This window comes from Dasypus novemcinctus, chromosome 3, assembly GCF_030445035.2.
Source record: "Dasypus novemcinctus isolate mDasNov1 chromosome 3, mDasNov1.1.hap2, whole genome shotgun sequence".
Classification (NCBI taxonomy): Eukaryota; Metazoa; Chordata; class Mammalia; order Cingulata; family Dasypodidae; genus Dasypus; species Dasypus novemcinctus.
The window spans coordinates 7,104,705-7,128,642 of record NC_080675.1 but is presented as its reverse complement, the minus strand read 5'-3'; the positions used below and the strand labels follow the sequence as shown (position 1 = coordinate 7,128,642).

The window sequence follows — 23,938 nt, the reverse complement described above, 5'->3', positions numbered from 1 at the left end:
AGTCTAAATCAGCAAAACTACAGTGACAGGAGGCAGATACGTTGTTGCCTGGGGCCAGGGATGATGGACACATTCTAAATCTTGGCTGGAGCTGGCCACATGACTCTACACTTACATCACACTGTATAAACTTAAAAGGGCTGCATTCTACTGTATGTAAATTACACCTCAATAAAACTGCTATAAAACAAAAACAAAAAGCCTAAATCAAATGCTTCCTGTCAATAACACATCTGACTTCTTGTGTACTGAAGTCACCTCAGGGCCCAGCACTTGAATAGCATGAATGAATGAGTGAGTCAGTGAATGAGAAGGAAGCACTTGAGGTTAAAGGCTCAATGGTAAACTCTGAAGGCACAAATTAATATCCAATGGATGTGTCATGATGATGGGAACGAGTGTTGTTGGGGGGGGAGAGGGGGGGGTGGGGGAGCGGGGTTGAATGGGACCTCACATATATATTTTTGATGTAATATTATTACAAAGTCAATAAAAAAAAAAAAAGAAATAAAAAAAAAATGTACATTTGCTGCTTCATATGACTTGAAGAAGAGTACTACGACAATTTTTTAAAAATGTATCTTCTAATCAACAATACCTCGGTGATTGTTTTGCTAACTGTAAACATTTTAAATAGAAAAAATATGAATATGTTGAATGAAAAATACCAACTACACAATTATTTTGCTAAAGCGTTACAGTAACTGACATTTTAGATGTAACCTCGTTTAAAGTCTTTTAAAAACATGCCAAAGCTCAAATCTTTACTTATTCTAATTACCTCAATAGTTGTTTTATATGTTTTTAAAAGAAGTGATGCTCTATCTTCAAGAAATGTCCAAAGTTTGACTTCATTGTCCCAGCTAACAGGAAATTCAGAGTTGCCCAAGGTGAAGATTCTATCAATAGCGTTTTCTCCTAACAAATGTTCTTTCAGTTCTTCTACAAGAAATACAAACAGCAACCGGTTAGGAGGAAAAGCAGCACCACTACTCATTAAACAGGCAACCCGCCTTGGAAAGTACCTTTGCCAACAATCCACTTCCCTGTGGTTAAAAGGGCAGGCCATTTCTGGGCTCTCCAGAGCAGAGTTACCGGTGAGTTTCAGGACAGAAAAAGAGGGAGCGTAGTCTTTATCTGGAATGCAAATCAAGCCCTGGCCTAGCATGCCACTTTTCACTGTTTTTGTGAGGGGCACTGAATGCCTTTACACAGTTGCACCCCTGATTTTGACAATCTCCTTTTCACATGCCACGAGCTTAACTGGGTCAACCACACCAAGCGGGTCAAAGGGACACTGAGGTGAACAACGTAAATGGTAAAAATGAACAAAGGTCCCAACAAAGGTCTAAATCTAAATCCGACTGGTGCTTATTCTGGTGCTAGACCCGAGAAAGCTGTTTATTTCATCTTACAACAAACAAGTCATAAATTGAAAGAAACAAGAAAATCACCTATAAAAATGGTAGTTAAAATGTGCCTATATGTCTTACTTGTCAGGAATTTAAATAGGAATTACAAATAAACACAAGTGAACATCTCAATTACCTTCAAATATATCTAAGAAGAGGAAAGAATTCAGCAACTGCTCCGAGCATTTTCTCTCTTGGCACATTATCTCCAAAAGACCAAACAGGCAGATCCTATTCACGCTCAAGAAGCAGACCCAGGCTTCTTATGTAATTATGAGACAGTATCTCTTTCAGGGCAAAATACCCCACAGCTGTCACTATTTACAATTCAAATTGAAGAACTGCTGCTGCCAGCAAATCAAACTTTTATTAGTATTAGTTAGAGTAATTCAAAGAATAGATGAATTGTCTTGACATGACAAACTGTCTTTCTATGTCTAAAGAGAAATTAAGAGCATAAACGAACCTAAAATGACTTAAACATTTAAAAAAAAGGAAAATATAAGTTACTCTAAATGTTCAAAAAATAAATTAAGTAGTATTTGTTAGCAAAAGATGATAAAATTCAGGATTTTAAAAAATTCTGATCCTTCAGTTTATGCTCTGCATAAAAAATGAAGATTAAAATTTTTAAAACGAAATACTTCCTCCTTAGTGCTAGAAACTTCTTTTTAGAGGCCCAAATACTTCAGGTTCCTATTATTTTGGTTTTCCTCCCCAACATCAATCCTCTGCTCAAACCTTACTCTTCAGTGGCAGAAAGGTGATGGGGGAGAAGTGCTTTGTCTTCTACTTTTTCAAAGTGAAACTAAACTCATTTCGCATAGGAGTAAGAAAACCTATAAAAAGCAGGGGTAAGACAGTGCAGGGGGGTGACCTGCCCGGAACACCTGGGGAGATGGACGCGTGGCTCCTGGGCTGACTCCTTCCCAGGCTCCCTCTGCCCAGCACACACCTGGTGCTCCTCCCTGGGCTTCTGGGCAGCCTGTCCGCTCGTTGGGGCCCTGTTGGTCTGCTTGCTCCAGGAAGCTGCCAAGTCACAGGGCCCAACACCTCCTGGGCCAAGCCCGAACTTCAGGTTGCAAAGTCAACCTCAAGCACTGTTTCCTGCAGCCCCAGAGAGCAGTAGGAATCTCCTTGGTGGAGCATGTCATTTACAGACCTGCGAGTACAACAAGGGATGCCTGGAGCACAGGCGCTGTGATTCCGGGTCAGGCTCATCACTTGCCAGCCGAGAGACTTGGCCAAAGGACGCGCCCTCTTGCAGCTGGAGCTTCCACATCAGTGAAATGAGAATACCTACCTCTCATGGAAGATAAGGACTACAATTAAGTATGGAGCACTTTAGCACTGGGCCTGGAAGTTGTGGGTGCTCCGTAGAATACAGAGCATCCTGCCATCTCTCTTAACTGTCACCTCCCTGAGTGTACAAACAGTAACCTGCAATTCTGGATGCCTACGTTACATGCAAGAAAAGCCATTAACCCTTACCTGGTGCTCACTAAATTGAATGGATGAACCACTACTGAAGTACAAAACTCACCCAAAGCTTGTACTTCTGTAAATCTATAGCAACACATGTCTGCTTCTAAGGGACACAGTTGGTGTCTGCCTGTCTTGGGGACTAGGTTTCCAGTGCTCCATCATGAGGTCAAGCCCTGGCACTGTGAGGACAGCAGAGCACAGCACACGAGCCCCGCTCCAAGGGCCAGGATTCGCTGCTGTGACCGTAAATGCCCTTTCCCTAGTGCTCTGGTAGCTTCTTTCCAGAACATGTATTTGTCTATCCAATCAGTCAATCATTCACTCATTCATTCACTTATTCCTACCCAGTCTATTTTGCACAGGATTTAAGATAGGTTACGACAACAACATCAACACACACACAATTAAAAATGAAATTTTAGGACCAGGGAATTTGGAGAAGTACATTTTAGCATGATAAATGAAAACACAACCACAATAAGTCAAATCTGATAAGAAACCTCAAAAGACTTATCTTAAAAATAATATATATAATATCTATATATTTTTTTCTGTTTCTGTGCCTGAAATAAGAAGCTGCAGGCAAAAATTTTTTTTTTGTTCTACACAGATTCTAGTTGCAATGTCATTTACTCTAACAGGATGCCTGGCACAAAAATCCGTGCAGGTAATTTCCAATTCAATATGCATAGATGGTTCACAAATGAAGTCAGGTGGTTGATCCACGTATCACTGACCACAAGACTTCAAGTGTCAACTGATAATTAACTTCTCTAGGTAACTTTAAAATACATGTTTACTGTGAGTGAGTTTAGGCTCCGTCCATCTTAGGTAATAAGCACATCAAAAACTCCCATCCACAAATGTGGAATTTCGATATATTAGATAACCAAGATGTTTTAAGTTTTCTTCCAACGCAGTAACAGACTATTTATGTATTAAAAATGAGAAACAACAACACATTGGAGGATTTAATAAGACCTTTTCAGTGTAAAAGAAGATCAATTTCTTCCATCTCCATAATTTCCATCTCTCCTCCTCCCATGCTTTAGTGTTAGCAATTTTATTCTTAATCTGAATTCCTACACTTTACACTTCCATGAATTTTTAAAAAAAGGAAAGAAAAGGCAACATCTTTCTTTTTGCCTGAAATGTCTTACCTTCAGTCATGCAGAATACACGGAGAAAAGCCAGGAGTTGGGCAGATATGGGCGGCTCGGTGAAATGCAATGCAAAGACGCTGGACCTGACAAAATTAGGAGGCAAGATCAGTCACCTGCTGAAGCTGCCAACTTGTTCCAAAATGAAAGCCCTCAAGTCTGCACTATGCGGCTGTCCTCCAGGAGGGCTAAGCAGGGATGAGTCATTCTGACTCCTCATCTCAACTATGAAAGCCCAGTTTTCTATTCTCACAAAATGCAGAAGGCGTGGCTGCTGGGCTAGGCTGGGCTGCCACGGCAGTGACCAGCTCTGCCAGTTTTTCTTGGACTCTTAGAGCTTTAATCTCGGTTGCATACAACACATTAAGAGAATTAAACACGCCCGGGTTCTTAAAAAGTATTAAGGACAATTTATGTTGAGTTCACATTTTAATCATTAATCAAATATTGACAAGGTCACTAAAAAAAGAGTCTGGATAAATCCATTTTCATTAAGAATGGTTTCTCCATTCCCTGGAAAATTAATAAATCACAATTCTTATCATTCCACACCTCAAATGCAAGACTATCTTAAATAATTTAGCCAGAAATTCTTGAAATCACCAAGGAGCATGACTTCAATACAGAAACTAAAATGGCAAAGAATTAAATGAAACAAATTGATCCAGGCCATTAACCTTTCCAAGTCAAGAGGCATCAAAGATACTAAAGTACTTACTTAACTGGGGAGAACTCCAGGCCATCCCCCTGGAGCGGACTGAATGCCCCCAGTGACACAGTTAGGTTGATCTGAAAACACCTGCAAATCGCCATACCTGGCATGGCTTAAATTCGCTGTGTAACTGGGATAAAGAGATTAAGACAAACTACTGTGGAGAACTTTTATTACTACACTGACTCAGTGCTAGGGAACGGGAACTACTTCAACAAGTACAGGAACGTGCTGAGCCGTCCATACGTACGTGGGGATGCCAGCGCGGGCCAAGACCTCGGCCTTCATGGCGTAGAGCCGGTCACTTTTACTCACTCCAAGCTTTATTTTCACTCTGTCGTGTGAATTATTGTCAAAGAAAAAACCGCTGTGGATCACAAACTCTGCATTTGACCGAGTGCCATAAAAAATGTAAATCTAAGATGTAGCAAAGAAAAAAACAGGAACATAAAACAAACTTAATATCCATTCTTAAATCAGAGCAGGGCAATGGATTAGTTCTCATATATTTAATGCCTCTTTACATTAATGAAACCAAACAGCTATCAAGTAAGCACACACCTAGTTTATACATCCTGTGTAGCTAGGATGAAGTTTCAGCAAGGTGTACAATTTTCCCAACTTCCCAAACTACCTGAGGTGGACTGAGGACCCGGGAGCAGAGGCCACCCGGAGGCCTGGACCCTCTGAGGGAAGCCTCCATGGCTCACCAAGGAGCTGGTTCCCTGGGGCCACGAGCCTTTCTTATAATCTTGTTCCCCTTCCAAGGGACAGCAAGGCTAGTACCTTAAGTCTATGCTTGAAATTCACCATGCTCTTCCACTCCTTTTAATACAGTAGCATCTCTTTGGGAACAAGAGCTTAAAGCAATGACTGTCATAAATTCATTTCTAGAGCCTCTGGCAATTCTGCACCTAGCAGGGGGTTTATGAACTTTCCTTCAGAAATAACAGACGAGTACTTTGTTACACTGGTAGTTTTCATTTTGTTTCAATTGGAATGTCAATGGCTGACGTCAGTTGTTTTGCTTTTTTCCCCTAATATCTACTTGGTTATAAGACTGACAGATATAACGTAGGTTTTTATTTCGATGCATATTTTCAAACGCATTGAAAAGCTTAACCCAGCACCCATCCAATTAAAATTCAGATTACAATGTATGTACAAGACAAAGATAGAGCTCACGGCTCCTGCCAGTTGATCAGACTGCCTCTTCATAAAGAAGGTTCTAATCAACAGAAAATGAAATGAAAATGCAGTTGATGCAGTTGAAAAATTGGTTTTGGTGTTTTAGCACAAGTTTACTTTTTAGTTTCCAGTTCTACAAATATTAGGTCGGTTGTGCAAATACTTGTTTTTAAATCTTTTTTCATTGTGGACCCAAGGTCTCCAGATGTGTTCCAGAAAACAAATAATCCTAAATATAAATCCCCCATTTTTCTGCCCAATACGGTAGCATTTTTCTTTAAATACAACAGCATTTTAAAGAACACCAACACAAGGCTGACTCAGTGCCCACCGACTGTTCCAGACTCTGCTAGCCGCGGAGGAAGCCTACCTGCTCCCCAGCCCTGAAGTCCTGCAGGGCCACACACTCACAGCGGTCGTCCTCGAGGTTGTAGCCGGTGGTGATCTGGCAGGGGAAGGGTAAAATCGTCAGCCCAAGGTGTCTGCACATCCCTCAGGTGTCAGGTTCTCCTTTGGCAATTTGAGTTTAAAAGGTATCCAAAGGTACTTCAAAGAGTACATTCTGAATATTGTGGGAAAACTGAGCAGACAACTGCCACTGATTCTATTTACACCAGAATTTATGGAACATTAACTGAAGGAAGTACTCCTAGGAAAACACAGGTTCTGCTGATCTCGGCCAGAGTTGTTCTGAGCCTCCCCACGGGACATAGGCATCACCAGGCCTCCTCCTTCACTTTTCTGACTCCAAAACATCACTTTATGATAATAAATGTGGAGTAAGGAATTGTCCTGTCATGGACCCTGAGCACAGCAAGTCAGAGCTCTCCCATGCTGTTACAAAGGACCCTCGCAGGGGCAAGGACATGGAGGGAAGGGGGTGGAAAGTTAAGTCAATATATGATGGAGAAATGATTAAGGATGTTGAAACAAGATCTATTTCACAGACATGTAACACTCTCAGTAACTTCAGAAAATGGCAAGGCTTAAGATACAGCTTAACACGCCCACAGTAGCCCTCTCCCAGACACACTGGGTCCTCACCACCCTTCTCTAGCCCTTTCTTGGAAAGGGTCACAAAGTTATGAAGTGGTGCATGTAATTTCTCTGTGTGGGGCACTGCCAAACACTTTCCTCCAGGGTTGAATAAGAAAATGCATCTGAATGCAAAGAAATGTGGGCCGCCACCCCAGGCCTCAGCCCCTCTTGCTGAGTCCAGGTTTCCAAGGGACTCCAGGGGGGCAGCAGGCAGCAGTGCATGCTCAGGCTCACCCTGGAGGTCCCGTCTGTTCAGCAGAGGCTGTCACAGAGGCCCACTGGGACCCAAGGACCCAAGGGAGCAAGGCCCACTGCTGAGGAGGACGCTAAGCAGGAGCCCCTGGAAATCGCCACCCACAGTCCAAATCTACAGGCACTGAACAGGCCCAAAGCAAAGTCCAGGGGGAGCGGCTGGAGGAGCAGGAGCTGGTCCAGAACTCAGCCTCCCACGTCCTTGTTGGGTGGGCGTGCCCCTCTGCCTCGGGCCTTCTTGGTTGTCCCTCCAGTTCCCTGCCATGTGGGTCCTGCCCCAACCGACTTTCTTTCTAGGAATACTTAGTGCTCATTCTATGCCAGGCACTGAGGCGGGCACCCAGGAAACAGTAGGGGACCACCTCAGTCTCTACCCACAGAGACAACTGAGCAGGAAGACAGGCAGAGAGCGAAAATAGTAAGAATATGAGCACGTTACTATACACAGAGCTACAAACAGTTCACAGAACCCCAAGTCTGCCCAGGGTGGGGGCATGTCAGGAAGTTGATGGTAATTCTGGAGCAGGCACAAGCAGGCAGGTGCCAGCACACACGAGGAGAGGGAAGCCACCTGCAGCTCAGCCTTGGCTCTGGTTCTCCCGGGAGGCCATGAGTTACACTCACGAGTACTTAGCTTTGCAGACAAGGCAGCATTCTCACATGTGTATCCACAGTGCGACTGTAAACAGTGGGCAGAGCCTACTGTATTCCAGGTCACTGTTCATATTCAAAGCAAGACACAAGGAAGTGTGCCTCACTCACACACACACCCACGACGGAAACTGAGATCATTTTAATTTTTTTCTTTGTACTTTTCTTCAATGAGTACGTACCATATTACTTTTGTCACTGGGGGAAAAATAAGGAATACAGAAAGAAGGACAAAATAACTACATTAACATTTTGGTTTCTTTCTTTCTGCTCTTACTTATCTAGGTAGAGGTGGATGCTATCTACATGTTCACCATTGATGCATTCATTCCCCAAATGCCAGGCATTATGAATCTAACAATGAACAAAAAACTTCCCTGCCTTCATGGACCTTATATTCAAATCAGGGGTGGGAGGAAGAAGTGGTGGCAACAATATAGAAAATAACTACACAGGACACACAGGACACAGACAATAGGGGCAAATAAAATGGGAAGGGAAGAAGGCCTTCAGGACAGGAGGTGCCGAAGCTTGTGAGTGTGTCCTGGAGACATCTGAGGAACCAGTGTTCCAGGCAGAGGGAAGAGAAGTGCAAAGGCCCTGGGGTGGGACGTGCTAGTGTCTGAGGACCAGCCATGAACCAGAGACGAGGGCAGGCTGTGTGCACTGGCGGTGTGGTGGGCAGGATGTGCGGGGGCTTGACAGCTCCTGGAAAAACCCGGGCTTTTGAGCCTGGAAGCCCCTGGAGGGTGTGACTGTGATAGGCTTTGTGGTGGCTTGGGCTAGGACAGGAGCTGTGTGTATTTCAATGCATTTTGAAGATACAGCTCACAAGTTTTACCAGCAGAGCAGCAGTAAGTGTGCGAGAGGGAAGTCAGGCTTTTTGCTTTACTAGCTAGAATGAGGGAGCCGAGAGGATTAGGGGGATCTGAGAAGCTCCATCTGGACGTGTGAAGTGGAGGTGTCAACCAGGCCTGCAGAGCAGAAGTGCCAACCATGGCAAGACTGAGCTGGAGATGGAACCGGGACGGGTGAGGCAAGGACAGTGTTCACGCCATGAGCTGGGAGTGCTCATCATGGGAGTAGGCTTGGGTAAGGAGAAGAGGCCTCGAGGCCCGACCTGGGCCCCCACCACATAGAGACGGGGAAATGGGGAAGAGTGGGCGTGAGGAAGGAGAAAGACAAAGGAACACGGTGGCTGGCACCAAGTGGAGAGGCAGTTGAGTGGAGGGCGGGCATCGACTGTGTGCCTGCTGAAGTGATGCCCCTGGTGACCCAGGGCAGTGCAGTCTGGGTGGAGTTCTGGAGCGGACAGGCTCGCTGGACAGAGTGCAAGCGTGAATGGGAGGAGAGAGTAAAGACAATGAGTACAGCCCACTTTTTACAGAAGACTTACTACAAGGAAAAGGAGAGAAATGGGACAGTATCTGGAGAGTGAATTGTTTGAGAAGTGAGGAAAAAGAGCAAGCTTGTACTGATGATGGGAAAGGGGCAGTAGAGAAAGAAATAGTCTAAACAATGAATCTGCCGTGGTTTGCTCTGACACGGCATCTAGGAGTTGCCACAGAAGGATCCTCCAGCTCACGCAGCTGTGCGTGTGACAGTTCGCCCTGCTTACTGAACAGGGTCTCCTGTGGCCCCACAGAACCACTGGTTAATCCTTCTGTCCCATGAAATCCCCATTCTTGAGTTCTTAATTGTGATTCCTTTCTGATCTGGTGGGAAGAGATCAACCCACCTATGAAGCCATCAGTGGTGTCAAGGACTGACTGACAGTGCTTCTGTTTCTGACAAGAGGCTTAGGAGGAAGGCACTGGCTCCACCTGATGGATGACGACGGTGGCAGCAGACTCATCCCAGAGGGAGGAAATGAGTGGAGCCAGGATTCAAACCAGGGCTACCGACTACAACTTGCTACTTTTAAACAGCTTTTGTGTGTTTTTTTTCCTACTTGAAACATACGTAAAATACGTAAAACATACGTAAACATACGTAAAAACCTCAAATATTACAGAACTATCAAACGTCCACAGCGATGTACTATCATGCTGTGGTGCTCCTTTCTGTCACCATGGCAGAGCTGCAGGGCCATTCCATTTGTCAAATCCAGCAGCTCCTGACTGGTGAGCCTCCACCTCCCAGGACGCTTTTAACCACACCGTTACCAACACACCCCCATGGGCTCTGCTTAGACATACAAAGGAAAAGTATACTTGTAGGTATTGGGAACTGGCAGGTGGGCTGGATGGGGACCCTCTGTGGCAGGGTTCTGTCTTGTTTTCTGACTGGCAAAGCCCTTGGGTTTCTGGCCAGAGGTGAGATGTGGAGACCTCCCCAATGTGTCCAAGCAGGTGAAGGAGAGCTGGCTCACAGCTTCAGCTGCTTCCTGTCTGTTTTGTTAACAGAAATTCCTCCCAGATTCTGCCAATCAGCTGATGCCAGCTCTGGCTCTACGTGGTGTTCTGAGTTTCCACCTTCCACTGCGGAGGTACGGGAGAGAAGGTAGAGAGGCAGAAGAGCTGCCAGGATGGGCGCCCAAGCATGTTTCCATTGTGATTCTTTATTAATTATTTTAATTATTCTTTAGTGCCTGGTCAAGTGCTCATCACCAGGGTACCTGCTTCAGGAAATACTACAAATATTATGTGATATATATTTAAAATAAAACATGATTTGTTGTTTTTCTGAAATTCAAATTTAACAGGTATCCTGTATTTTTATTTGCTAAATCTGGTGATCCTAAGAGAGAGGAGGAAACCAATTAGAAAGTTAGCTGATGTCTTTTTTAGAAAAGGAGGGGACGCAGAGGGCAAATCACCACCAACACAGGAAGATCCCGAGGGTGGCCCGCAGCAGGTGGCCCGCAAGTCACCAGCAGGGTTCTGCACCGCTCAGAAGCCCTCCCTGCCCACTTCCAGCCCATCGACGTGCTCGTCAACGGGGGACAAAGCCACTTCCTCCAGACATTCTTATGCCTCCCTAAAACCTAAGAGGAGCCCGACCCTGCATGATACGAGGGAGCACATGCAAAGCACTTAGCATGAGGCCAGGAAGTTCTCCTACGGGCTTTCTGTGTGCTGTGTTGTCACTAAGAGCCTTCATGTCCCATCTGAAGAGCTCTCCCCAAAGGCCCCTGACTTTTTCAAGACACAAACAGAAAGACCTTGAAAAAGAACCTCCAACAATTTGCTTGAAATTTCTGATGCCCTTTCATCCTGACTGGTAGAGTCATATATTCAGATGCAAGGGCTAAGTATTTCAACCCATTTTATACATTGGAACTAATTCAGTGGCCTACAAAGCACTCAGAGATGTCTTCTTCTGTATAAACAGAACAACCACAAGAAAGGAAACCTGCCGCTTATGTTAATTTTGGATAAATCATGCAAAATTAGAGATACATGATTTCTTACAGCTTAGTATTCTACCTTACAAACTTGTCTAAATTTGTTTCTCCAAGTGGCTAGGAAATTAGTCCACATTCACCAGAATCTCTAGCCTAGATGCTTGCCCAGCTTTTATATTCTTCTGCATTTCCTTGCTGCTATGGGTCTGAAATACTTGATTACTGTCACAGATTTGATTCTGCCATTTCTACTACCATAACCAGGTTTTTGGGACATTGTTAGAAGCAGACAGCGTTGCTGGGTTACAAATTTCTACCTACTCCCCTAGTGATAGTCAGAATAGACAGATAATAAGAAAATGATCGTCAGGATAGACACTCAAAAAAGAAAATCTCTTTTCTGAAAAGCTGAGCCTTAATTTCAAGTGCCTATTTTTTAAAAAAGAGATTATCTGTTAATATGGATAATGCACATCTTTACAACGTTAAAATATAATTTCTCAAATTCTACCAAACTAAATTTTTCTTGAAGTCTTAAAATTAAATTAGGAATAGTTCAACAAAGGTGCAAAGTTAGTATGTAGGGAAAACATCCTTTTAAGAAAAAGTACTAGCATCCTACATAAACCTTCATGTTTTTGCCAGTACCGTTATAGCTTATAGGTTAAGGGGGAAAGGAAAAGTGTATAGCTTAATCCTTTTTTACATGAAAACAACACAAAAATCAATGTGTGAGAAACAAAAGGATAGGAGAGACTTCCACAAAACCATTAACTACTGTTTCCTCAGAGGCATCAAGCAGATGATAGGGGAAGCTGCAGCTGGGGGAGCTGGTAGGGACAGAAACTTCTGCTTTTACTACAGATGCTTCTATATTGTTTATTTCTGTTTGTTTATAATACAGTATATATATATTTTAATTTTAGAAATAAAATTATGACCAAGTTTGGTTAACAAGTATCTAATATAAAAAAAGAGAAGAAAAATACTCGTTGGATAGCAAAAGCTATTTGAAAAAAATTTTAAACTTCAATATTACAATCAGTTTAAAGTAGCTCTGAAGAAAAGTACAAGGACTATAAAATTTTATTCATTAATTTTAAAACATGCTGCCCTTCCTATCTCTAAATTAAATGTATCTAAATTAAAACAAAAAACATAATTATAAAAGTAGAAATATTCATTCTTTCTCTCTACAGTTTAAATACATTTTAAGATTCGAAAGTGTACTTGTTGCTAGACCTTCCCAAATTAGCCCTAGGGTATTCTATCTTAAGTGCCTAGCACACATTAAATGTGTTCTGACCACTTTGTAAAATTAGATGTGAAATATTCATTTAGAGCATTTTTAGTCTATTTATAATACTGCTAATAACAACAAAAAAAACCTGACACCCAGAATAGAGGAACACAATACAAACAAAACCAGTATACTAATATAATGTTGGAAAAAAATCCACAATATCCTGAAATTTATCAATATTTCATCCTACTAATACCAGGAAATCTTTCTCCAACATCCATTTCAGCCCAGAGAGCCTCACCCTACACTGTTATTTGAATCCAAAGAATGCTGAGCACCTGCACGCCTGCTTTCTCCTTTCACTTGGGTAGCTGATGATACCATAACAAGCCCATATTTTCTCATGTGTGATGATGCCAAATGACTCCTGCACTCAAGGGCCAAGGGCCCAAAGCACAGGTCCACCGGGGAAGGGCAGGAAGAGCTCCTGAACAAAAGGAGATGAATAAACCCGGCCAAGGATTTGTTAGTAGACCAGGGGAAGGGTCGGGGAATAGAAAACAATCAGAGAAAAGTGCGTAACTGGATAGAGAGAGTAAGCAAAGAAAGAAAAAGAGGGGCATTCAAAAGGAAAACAAGAAAAAAGATTTTTCAATAAATCAGCATTTTAAAAATAAGGCAAAAGAAATGTTAGTTCAGTTTGTAGTACAATTAGATAAGAAAATTTATGTTTAGGCTAGAATTATACCTTAGCAAATAAAAGCAGTTTACTGTGGCTTTTGAAAGTAGTATAAGATTCAAGTTTCTGGTTTTTAGTATTAAATAAACAGAGGAAAAGAAAAACATCAGCTTCCATTTGTGGAAGACAGGGAGGCAGGCAGGGCACGGTTAAGTCTGTTCCTTTAGGAGGGTGGTGGTAAGGGGGGATGTTGAGGGTTAAAATTACAAAATATTATGGGTAGATGGAATATTCATTTTCACACTCAACCGCTAAGGCTTTCCCGATTAAACCCACAGAGAGGGCATCTTTACCAGTCCGTTGGTGTGATTACACATGTCCCATAGAGGAATCAGCGCCAGGGTGACTCGGGACCCGTCCTCTGTGGGGATCTGGTTTTGTCGCGTCATGACTGAAGAGACTGCCCACCTACGGTAATTTTAAAAAAAGGTAAATTAGGTTGAAACACTTAAAAGCCTGTCGCAGTTGGAAATAACTCTAATCACATATTTAGGACTGTCTGACTTCTTACAAATTCCCAAAACCTTTTTCTAAGCATCAAAGGTAATGCTTGGCCTTCACCACCATTTAAAATTAAGTCTAGCCTTGAGTGGAGGAAGGTGGAAACCAAAGGAAAGAGAGCCTGAGGAAATGCAGGAAAAGGTGAGCAAGGTAGGACAGGGTGCAGGGCAGGAACCAGCCGCCTTCCAGCCAGGGCATCCAGGGCTCCCTAGGTCCTGGCAAAACTGCCCCACCTCCCAGCCGCCTCTGCCCCTTTTACTCAAATGCAGATTCTGCACCTATTTCAAGCCTCAGCAAGAAGTGAACGCTCTAACTCCTTTCAGATCAGAAATCCTCTGAGAACTGTATGAAAGGCAGAATGCTATCTTTTATTGATTTGTGCAGTGAATTAAATGTTTTGTTTAAAGAGCCCTCACTTTACACTAAGAGGTCTACTTAAAAAGAAAACACAAAACGAAACTCCTCCCGGCCACCCCTACAGTCATCTTCACCTTGAGTGTCATTCAGTGGCTTCAACTCATCCCCCACCACCGAAGGCAACTTCCCCGCGGGACTTATCCCAGCTGGCCAGTAGACCTTCTCCAAGACAGGACACGGCAGGGGACCGCCCAGTGAGGCGTCTCCCTCCCCTCCAAGAGCCCCTACTCACGTAGAAACCAGGCTGCGACACGCACGCGCGTGCACGCACACCAACCTGTAGTCCTCGTAAGTGAAAGAATCCTTCAAGGGCAGTTTGTTGGCGTGAGGATGGGTCTGGGATTCAGAAGTTTTAGAAAGCAGAGGTGAAAAGAGAAAATGGGAAAACAGAAATCAGTCAACAGCATTTCATTATTTAGCTGCCTAACAGATCCTAACAAGAGCCAAATGAAGCAGGAGGCGTCCAGCCGCGCTACTGAGGGATCATCGTGCTGTTACGCTCCCATACATCACTGTCAACTTAATTTGTTGTGCCCAGCAGCCGCCATAAATCTGCTTCTTCACATTTCGATCATAGAACCCACAGATACCGCACAAAAATAAAATTTAAGGTGGACTGACTTCACAAAGGGTAGGCACACCCCTGCTGCGGGTATGTGATCTGAACAGAAACATGGGCCCCTAAAGTGAGGGGTCTATCCAGGCCTTGCTTTGTATCTTTATGCCATAATGTGCTACAGATGCCTCACAAACAGATTTGCAATCTTCTTCTAAGGCACTCTAATAAATCGAAAATTCGTTCATTTATCTCTCACTTAAATCATTTGGTTGGGAACCAACTTTTATATGCAAACGAATCACATACATGGTAAATGTGGTTCAAGTACAGAAAAATCCAGAAAAACAGTTTTGTGAAATTATAAAATGAGTTTTGCAAACAAATAAGGTAGAGATAAAATTAGAGACCAGAATATTTAAAATTTACTGCTTTTTCTTCCTGGACAAAATAACATTTGATAAAAATATCCCAAACTTCACACTCAGGAAAAAATTTTATACATTTCACATTCTCTCTTCACAACACCCTTAGACCTTTCAAGCACTTAAAAACTTTTTTCAATGAAGACATTAAAAGCTGTAACCGTATAATTTTAATTTTCAGTTTCAATTACAGTCTGATGGACAGACTGCAGTAGTGAGCCTATGAACAAATGGCTGTTTCTGCAATACAGATGAAATTCTGCCAGTCGCTGTGAGCCTTTGCACCATCCCGAATGCACGAAGCCCCAAGCAGTATGCAGTTTTACTCCTGACGCATTAGCATCCCAAGTGCAGAGCAATTCATCATCTCTCACTGTAATGTACTTGCTGGCACCAAGCAGGACAGTAGGGGATAAGGTAAAAGTGGCTCAAACCGTAAATCAATTAGAAAACAAAAGCTTGTGCTCAGTGCGCAATTTTAGGCAAATTATGTATTACAAAAGGCTGCCTATTGGGTGTTAGCTCCCAGGTGCCTGCTTTCCCCTCTAATCCTTAGCCCAGTTTTAACCCTTTGGAAGGAAAGTCAAAATATAAAAATGTATAAACACAATTTTAAAAATGTAGGTTGGTGATAAAAATGAAATTAAAGGAAATATGTTTTAAGTCAACATATGAAATAGCATATTGCCCAGGGGCATTTTCTAACTGCTACAGGAAGATCAAGCAATCCTAGCTCTGGAGGGGAAAAAAAAGTAAATAGCATGGTCAACTATAGTAAAGATGCGAAAACCCAGGGCTGAAGCTTTACGAATGAAATGCAAGTCTGTTCTAAGAGTACCAAAGAAGTTTTTCATTCCAAACCTACAAAATTCAGCAGATAGGAGCTACTCCTCCCCACCAAAACTAATTTGAGCATAAGAAGTACCACTGAAAAACTTGGGAACTTAAAAGAAAAAGAATCCTACTGCTACCATTTCCTTTCACTACTAAAGATGAAACTTCAGATTACCTGATCTTATGGTTAAGTTGCAAGTCCCTTCTCTTTTCAAACTACAAGAAACGGGAAAGCTTTGTTGTCTTTGTTATTTTAACACTTTTAAATTGTGGGATTCACAATGGTATTTTTAAAGTTCTTAAATAAATTGCAGAAGTACCAAAAATTTGACCAAAACAAAACATATTTGACTTATTAAATATGAGAAAAGATGGCAATTTTCAAACTCAGACTGCTCAATGTCACAAGCATCTTGAAGAATCTTCCAACACGCAAAGATTTTTAAATACACACACTAGCCTTGTATCCTACCCAATCTAGTCACACAAGGATGACTTTACTTGGGACCATACAGGAAAATTAACTCTCCAAACACTTCCCTTTCTACTATTTACATCCATTTCTTATCCAACATGCAAGTTCACGCTCAGAGTCCTGATGAAGTCATAAAGAAAATATAGGAAAAAAATGTGTAAATGCTTTCTTCAGGGTAATTTTAAAATGTATTTTGGCTGTAGGGTTATGTAGTATTTGCAGAACCTGTTAGAAATAGTCATTTTTATCTGCTTAAAAATCAGGGTGTGTATACTGTACTTAATTCTGGTATGAAAAGCTATTCTGCAACAGAAACATGCACTTAATAGTTACACTGAAGCAAAATTTGCCACTACAGAAAAAGCCTAAATGACTCACTGCTGTGGTACTGATGCCACCTACTGGCAGTAAGTTAACGTCAAGGAGTTTCAAATTATTTCCCACAAAGCCTTCCTTCACTGCAATTATTTTAAACCAAAACTGGCTTTACCTAAAAAGGCTATTGCTATTTCAGTTATAATCAGGTGAAATTACCTCTAAAAACTATTATATATATATAATAGTTTTACAAGGATTTGGAAGCATTCAAATATCAAAAATGATTTGTATATGAAAAATATTTAATTTTGAAAATAAATGTTCTCGTAGATCCAAAAAAAAAAAATGAAGATGAATAAGAAAAATATCTATTCCAACTTTTATTTAAGCACTGGACAGAATGATCTTATTATTATTTTTTAATAGCAAGCCTTTTTCACAAAGACCAAATTAAAGTTAAAAAACATCTTCCTATAAACAGTATAATATTAATCTGAAGCTACCTAAAAGCTCCTAAAATGTTCTCAGATGAAAGTCTTAAGGGCATGCTTTATAGAGCAGATAAATGAACATCCCTTACTTTAAAGAACAACATCCTGTATAGGTTTTGTTTCTCATGATAGATCTTTTCCAACAGAAGATATTCCTAACCTGTACTTCAAAAATAAAAAAGGCAAGATTAAAACAGAAAACTCACTCTTTGCTGGCAATTAGTTGAGCTGTGACTAGTTTCCTAGACATAGATACACATGGGATGGTGAGGAGGTTCCCCAAGAAAGAGCTCTTGGCCACCGTAAAAAACACAGCAGTGAAAGGGCCTCTCTCAGTCACTGGGGCGAAACAGGAACAGGCAGTGAGATCTGCTAAAGCACGACAAGGCAGTCCCCCTCATCCCCTCCCCAAATCCCAAATAAATACACATTTAGGAACTAACCGCTGATTTTCTGCAGACTTTTTGAATGGCTGATATTTTTACTCTCTTGAGCATAATAAACATTTGAGGTTGGAGAAATAAGCAAACACTATAGCTCATAATCAGACCTGAAGCACCAAAAAAAGTGACTCTTAAAAGGATTCTTCCAAGAGAGTCAATAGCTGCAAGCAGGAGAATCCCATCTATCAGCTGTGTGGGATCTAAGCCCCATCTCGATTTAGAGATGGAGTGGACATTGCCATCCCAGGGTCCTCAGGATGGAGGAATAAAATATGGATTAGAGTAGACTTACTGGTATTCTACTATAGAACTGTTGTGACTCTAGCAATGGAAGAACCTATCACTGATGTGGAGAAAGTGGTCATGGTAGTTACTGAAGGCAGGGAGAGGGAAAAAGAGGTGTGATATTGGGGCATTTTTGGGACTTGGAGTTCTCCTCAATGATATTGCAGGAACCCACTGAATGGACTGGGAGAGAGTGTAAACTACATTATAAACTATAATCCATGCTGTGTAGCAATGCCCCAAAATATATTTATCAAATGCAATGAATGTATCACACTAATAAAAGAGGTGGTTGATGTGGGAGGAGTGGAGGATGTGGAGAGTGGGGTATATGGGAACCTCTTATACTTTTTAATGTAACATTTTGTGTCATCTATATATCTTTAAAAAAAAAAAAAAAAGAGGATTCCTATTTCCTTATGCCAAGCCAGGAAACCCACTTAAATACTTTTCCCATTCCCTTTTCCAGCAAAACAAGGTGAAACACTAATATTGTACCTAGTACAAAATCATTATGTTTGGGGAAAATTAATATCTAAAATTATTGGACTTCAATAAAACAGAGAAATATTGCTAAATATGTAAGTATGGCATTTTCAAGACTTTACCATATTGCATGGGTCTGGTAGCTATGCTTAAGGAAATTAAAAACCACTACAGTCAGCATATTTGATCCTTATTAAAGTTCTGTCTTGAACTATCGCTCACATAAAACAAAAATAAGCCAAGAAGAAATTTAAATAAAACCTATGGATTACAAGAGTTTGAAGATGAACAAATGAACAATATTCAGGTTTAAAAAAACTGATTTAGCATGCAGCTTCTCTTTATAGTCCCTTGATAAAAATGAAATCTCCCTAACAAACACTTAATAAAACCTGTCAATATCTCTGGAAAGAAAAATGACACAAATGCATTAAGTATTAAATACCCTTGGAAAAAGGCACATATTCCATGAATTTTTGATGTACTATCTTGACATTAATGTAAAACCTTGATATTTATAATTGACAGATATTTAATAAAGCATAAAGGAAGATGGCTGCTGTGCGGCAGGCAAATTTCTCAGGTTGATCAGAAATGAGAGATACAGACATGAGCTTAAAGTAGATAAACAGTTACTAGGCATCACACAATTAGCTGCAGCTTTATTCTAAGCTCATACAAGACACCTTTGTGGAGAACCAAAATAAGCAGAACTCATTATTATGTGAACTCCTAATTTGGAAAAATCTAGTAAGTGAAACAGCTTTGAAATATGAACAGCTCTGCACTGGAACAAAATACATTTGAAGTTTTGTTTTCTTTTAAACATTTAATAGGCACTGGACAAAATAAATATATATTACCTTAAATACATGGAGAGGTATTTCCCAAATTCTCAAAAGAAACATATTTCACTAAAGAAAGATTCAGGACCCTCTGAGGAAAAAAGAAGACTATAAGGCAAAGTGGCCTGTAAGACAAACACTTCTCAAAATCAGATTTTTATATTTCTAAAGAATACCAATCACAACTTAGACCAGATCTTAAAAGGAAGGGGAGCGGTTAAGAGGAAATAAGGATTTCAACTGAATGAAGGACAGATGGGAGAAAGGAAACAAAGGGGAAAAAGCAGAATACTGAAAGGAGAGCAAAAAGACAGCATGTAGGAAAAATGCGGGAAGTAGAAAGAAAAAGCAAGGTGGCAAGAAGAGAAATGTTTACTTTGACTACCTGAGGAGTCCTCCCTGCCTCCAAATGAAGGCTAACTAGCAAACTCCCACAGGTCAGCCAAGCCTTCTACTCCTGTTTCACGTGGTAAGCAGAGATAATACAGTTTAATAGAGTGACAAATGAAAAATATCTACTGAATCTAGGATTTAGTTTTGAGGACCATAAATCAGAATCAAAGCATGGTTTGCGTATTTGGCTCTTGAGGGGGGAAAAAATCAATTTTTAAGACTTTTATTTTTAAACGCAGATTGTATATATCCAACTCTTCAAGGAACTTTTCATCAAAGTTCTTTAAGCTCACTCAATATGAGCAAATAAAAATGTAAATACACATTAAACTCATATTTGCTGCTTTTCACATTCGTTTCCTATTACAAATGCATATTACTCTATAATAAAAAAATTTAAGATTAAGAAAATGAGATTAATGGGGAAATATCAACACTGTTCAATAAATCTGTAAAATTACTTTAAGATGTGGAAGAACTGATTCCTTCACTGGGAGACAACAAAATCTATAACCTATATTCAGTTTAAATTTAACTGAAATACTGCAAAAGATAAGGGTCTTTAAAAATATTTTTATTAGTTATTATTTGTATACCCTGAAGATGGACAATCAACTATGAATCAAATTTGGTCATAATTAATCAACATTCTTGATTATCAATCAGTTATTCACTCAACTAATATTTGACTCAGAAAAAACTTGAATGTATTTTAGGGCAAGAATTCCATTCATTAAATAAATATTTCATATACTGAGTGCCTCTGAAGAGAAAGGGTCTCTGCTAGACATCAAATATGATGGGGTGGGAGAGGCGTCATTAAGGAGCCCTGGCAGTTCACAGCCTAGTGGGCAAAGTCAGATAAATGGCTTCAAAACAAAGACTGGGCAATGTCACTCGAAACAGCAGCTCCATTCGCCTTCTTTCCCTCTGCTCCTACACGACATTGGTTTCTCTTCTCTGTGTTCTCCCAGCTCTGCTCCCTTCTTTCACAACATTGATATCTCAGTTTGCCGCCCCATAATTGTGTCTGTCTGACCTTTTGATTAATGTCCATCCGTCTTCCACCCGCCTACCCCTGTAAGCTCAATGAGGGCAGGGACGGTATCTTTTTTTTTTTTTAAGAAGATACCGGGGGATTGAACCCAGGACCTTGTACCTGGGAAGCAAGTGTTCAATCACTGAGCTACTAATACATCCGCTCCCCAGACCATGCCTTTTTTGACTATCGATGAATCCTCAATGCCTCAATGCCTCATTCAAAGAAACCATCTTTCTCCAGGCAGGAGGAAACACTTTTGCCCTTTTTCCTGACACAGTGTGGAGGGCATATGCCACCCAATGGACTTAGGAGATTTCCTATCATAGTAGCCTGAGCAACAGGTAGGAATATAAGAGGTGACAATTTCCTAAAGCACTCTGACTCCAGGGGTGGTGGGGCATGACCAGTGATGACAACCTCAGGGTTCCACTTTCCTCTTCAGAGAGCTCCAGCTCCACATAGGTACACACGCTTGCTGCATGGAGCAAGTGCCATAGGTACCCAGGAAAACAGCTCTGGCTTCCTTTCTTCTGCATCCCATCTCTTATTTATAGCGTATTTTCTACCATCTTAGGGTCAAAGAATCTTCTCATTTTTTTCCAAGCCTACTTTCAACACATTTATCCAAGAAAACCTACTCTATTTTAAGAATCCAACAAAGAGCAAAATGGAGAAAGCCCACCATCTCTATACCAAACGGTCCCTAAATTTCCCCCACCATAGTCCAACTCGCCCCCAAGCACACTGCACACACCAATTTGAGGTTAGCCCAATAACGTCCTGTGCCAGTTGGCAAATCGCTCAATCCCCTTGTGCCTCAATTTTCCTCATCTGAAAAGAGGGTTAGACAAGTTATTTCTATCTCCTTTTAAGCTCTTAAATTCACTGTTCCTTTGCCTTTACACTACCCCTAACCCAAAATATCTCAACCTGCTGGTTAACTTAAGGACTCTAAACTACGACCAAACCTAGTCCTCTGGTCTGCAAACAGACAGAACTCCAGTTTAATAATAAAACACATATACTTGCACATGCTTGCAACACCTCAATTTTATTAAAGAAACTAGAAATTAACAGAACGGTAAAAGCAGTTGTTGTTTTATAAGAACACATTTGCCTCAAAAAAGCAGGCTAGAATTACTGTCCGTATCATAGTTTTTTCTTTTTTAAAAAATTTCATCAGTTTTAGGTTTTAACAATTCAAGATAAATATTTTGGACTCTGACTAAATTAATCAGGCCAGCACAGAGTCACCTATCATGCATACAAGGGGAACATATGACCAGAACCGTGCAACTGCATTCCTTCAGCAGGTAACTGATACTCAGAGCATGCATATAAACGCCTGCTCTAGGAAAGGAGCGACCACAGCTTGGTAGATAGGAGAGCTCTCTGTGTTTCCAGGAGAGAGGCGGAGAAAAAAGGTGGGACAGAGCGAGTGAGAGGCAGAGGGAGGTGGATATGATCACCACCACTTGCCAGGCTCTCTGTGCAAGGTGCTCTTCCAAGAATTTTCCAAGTGTTACATAATTTAACCACCCAAATTCCTATGAAAACAGGATTCCTATGAAACTATTATTAGCCCCTTCCTACTGATAAAGAAATAACAGGCAGAGTAGTGAACTGCATGCCCAAGGTTATGAGACTCATAAAGGCAGGGGCTGAGGCCCCATTATCCAGAGCTGACTTCAAGGCAAAGCATAACTAGCATATATTTAGTTGTTGTACTTTTATAAAGTCTTATAAGTTATGATATGGTGAACATATTTTTTTATTGATGAAATCCTAGAAAAAAATGCTTAAATACTGCTATCCTTTAAAATTCACCACAGAGCTATTTTAAAGAGCATTATAAAATTTACAGGCAGGCAATATTAACAAAATTCAGCCTCTGAATCCCATATTTCCCAAACCAACAGAAAGGACTCCATTTTTAGTATGAGTCACTATCTACAGTCATAGAGCCTCAGCCCCTGGTAGAAATGTAGAGATTATCTGGCCCAACTCCCCTCATTCTGGACACAAAGAACCTTCGTCCCAGAATACGTTTAATGAGTTGTACATCTTTGGATAAAATACATGTATATATGCAGCTCCTTTCTTTCATTACATTTTAAAAATAGGGGACACTACAATTATGCCTCATTGGTGTCCCAACTACTCCCAGGGTTTCACTGCCTGGAATTCCTATCATTTTCATAAAAGCTCTGAACAGCCTCTAGGATAACCTGCAACTTTATCAACCATTAAACGAGCATACCTTCAAGTTCTTACGCTAGCACCAATCTTTTGGGTTAGTTTCCATTCTCCTTCTAGCTATCATGTTGTTTGGGAAATAAAGCTTCCCCTTAAACGCTCTGCTTTTAAGCCTAAAAGAAGTTGAAGAAGTCTATGAGTAGCCAGTAAGAAAAGAACTCTAGGAATGCACTATGGAATCTGAGAACTGATATTTCAGACTGCTGAGATTTCACTAAAGATGGGTTGATTTCTGATGTAATAAATCAAATCGCTCCTAATGATTACGGATTATCATCACTGAATGAGCCTTGGAAGATCCACAGTCTTGGGCAAATCACATACATGCACTCACACATCACATATGCCTCTCTTCACCAGGTGCCATCAGTTTTCATTGGTAAATCCCAATAATAAGAGTCTTGGACCCAGGTTCCTGCTGCACCATGTCCAGTGGAAGTGGGTGTCAATGCACAAGGCAAATACAACCTCTTGCCCCACGGAAGGTCCCACACCACTGTGCTGCCCGTGGGGATGCCTGCTGTACTGCCTCCAGGCACTCAGGAACTTTTAGGGGGACACATCTTTAATTACTCATAATCCTTCCGCTTCTCTACTTCCCACACTTCAGGAGTGCTCAAAAGGTATCTGTCAAAGAAAATCTCTGACCCTATTTCTCTGGGTCATCGTAGGTAAAGCAGAATTGCAAATGTACTAACCCAGAGAAGAAAGGTACGAACAAGATAGAGCAAAACATTGATAAGGAACTACAGCTCTGAAAAATGTAGTCTTTTTTTTTTGTTGTTGTATCTCCTGAAAAAGGGTACTTTGAAACACATTACCCTGAGATTTAACAAGTAAAACAAATATTTTAACATTACTGGTAAACAGGCCCCAATAAAACTGCAAAGAACTGAACTATAGGGGTATAACTTATTAGAGTCAAAATAGAATGTTACTATAGTT

General features: G+C 41.1%; 1 protein-coding gene across 5 annotated transcripts in view; it reads right to left on the bottom strand.

The window, feature by feature from the left end:
- The window catches only part of SETD3 (SET domain containing 3, actin N3(tau)-histidine methyltransferase), an 87,947-nt gene that overhangs the window by 1,416 nt on the left and 62,593 nt on the right, over positions 1 to 23,938 (bottom strand). For 3 of the 5 annotated variants that reach the window (XM_071213700.1, XM_058291860.1, XM_058291857.2), the window contains 6 exons: positions 14,422 to 14,480; positions 13,520 to 13,634; positions 6,328 to 6,402; positions 5,020 to 5,186; positions 4,058 to 4,143; positions 782 to 942 (listed from right to left, as the gene is read on the bottom strand). In XM_071213700.1, the coding sequence (XP_071069801.1) occupies positions 782 to 942; positions 4,058 to 4,143; positions 5,020 to 5,186; positions 6,328 to 6,402; positions 13,520 to 13,634; positions 14,422 to 14,480 (663 nt within the window). Of the gene's footprint in view, positions 1 to 781; positions 943 to 4,057; positions 4,144 to 5,019; positions 5,187 to 6,327; positions 6,403 to 13,519; positions 13,635 to 14,376; positions 14,481 to 23,938 lie in introns of all 5 variants that reach the window. The other 2 variants (XM_058291850.2, XM_058291847.2) reach the window with 1 other exon arrangement.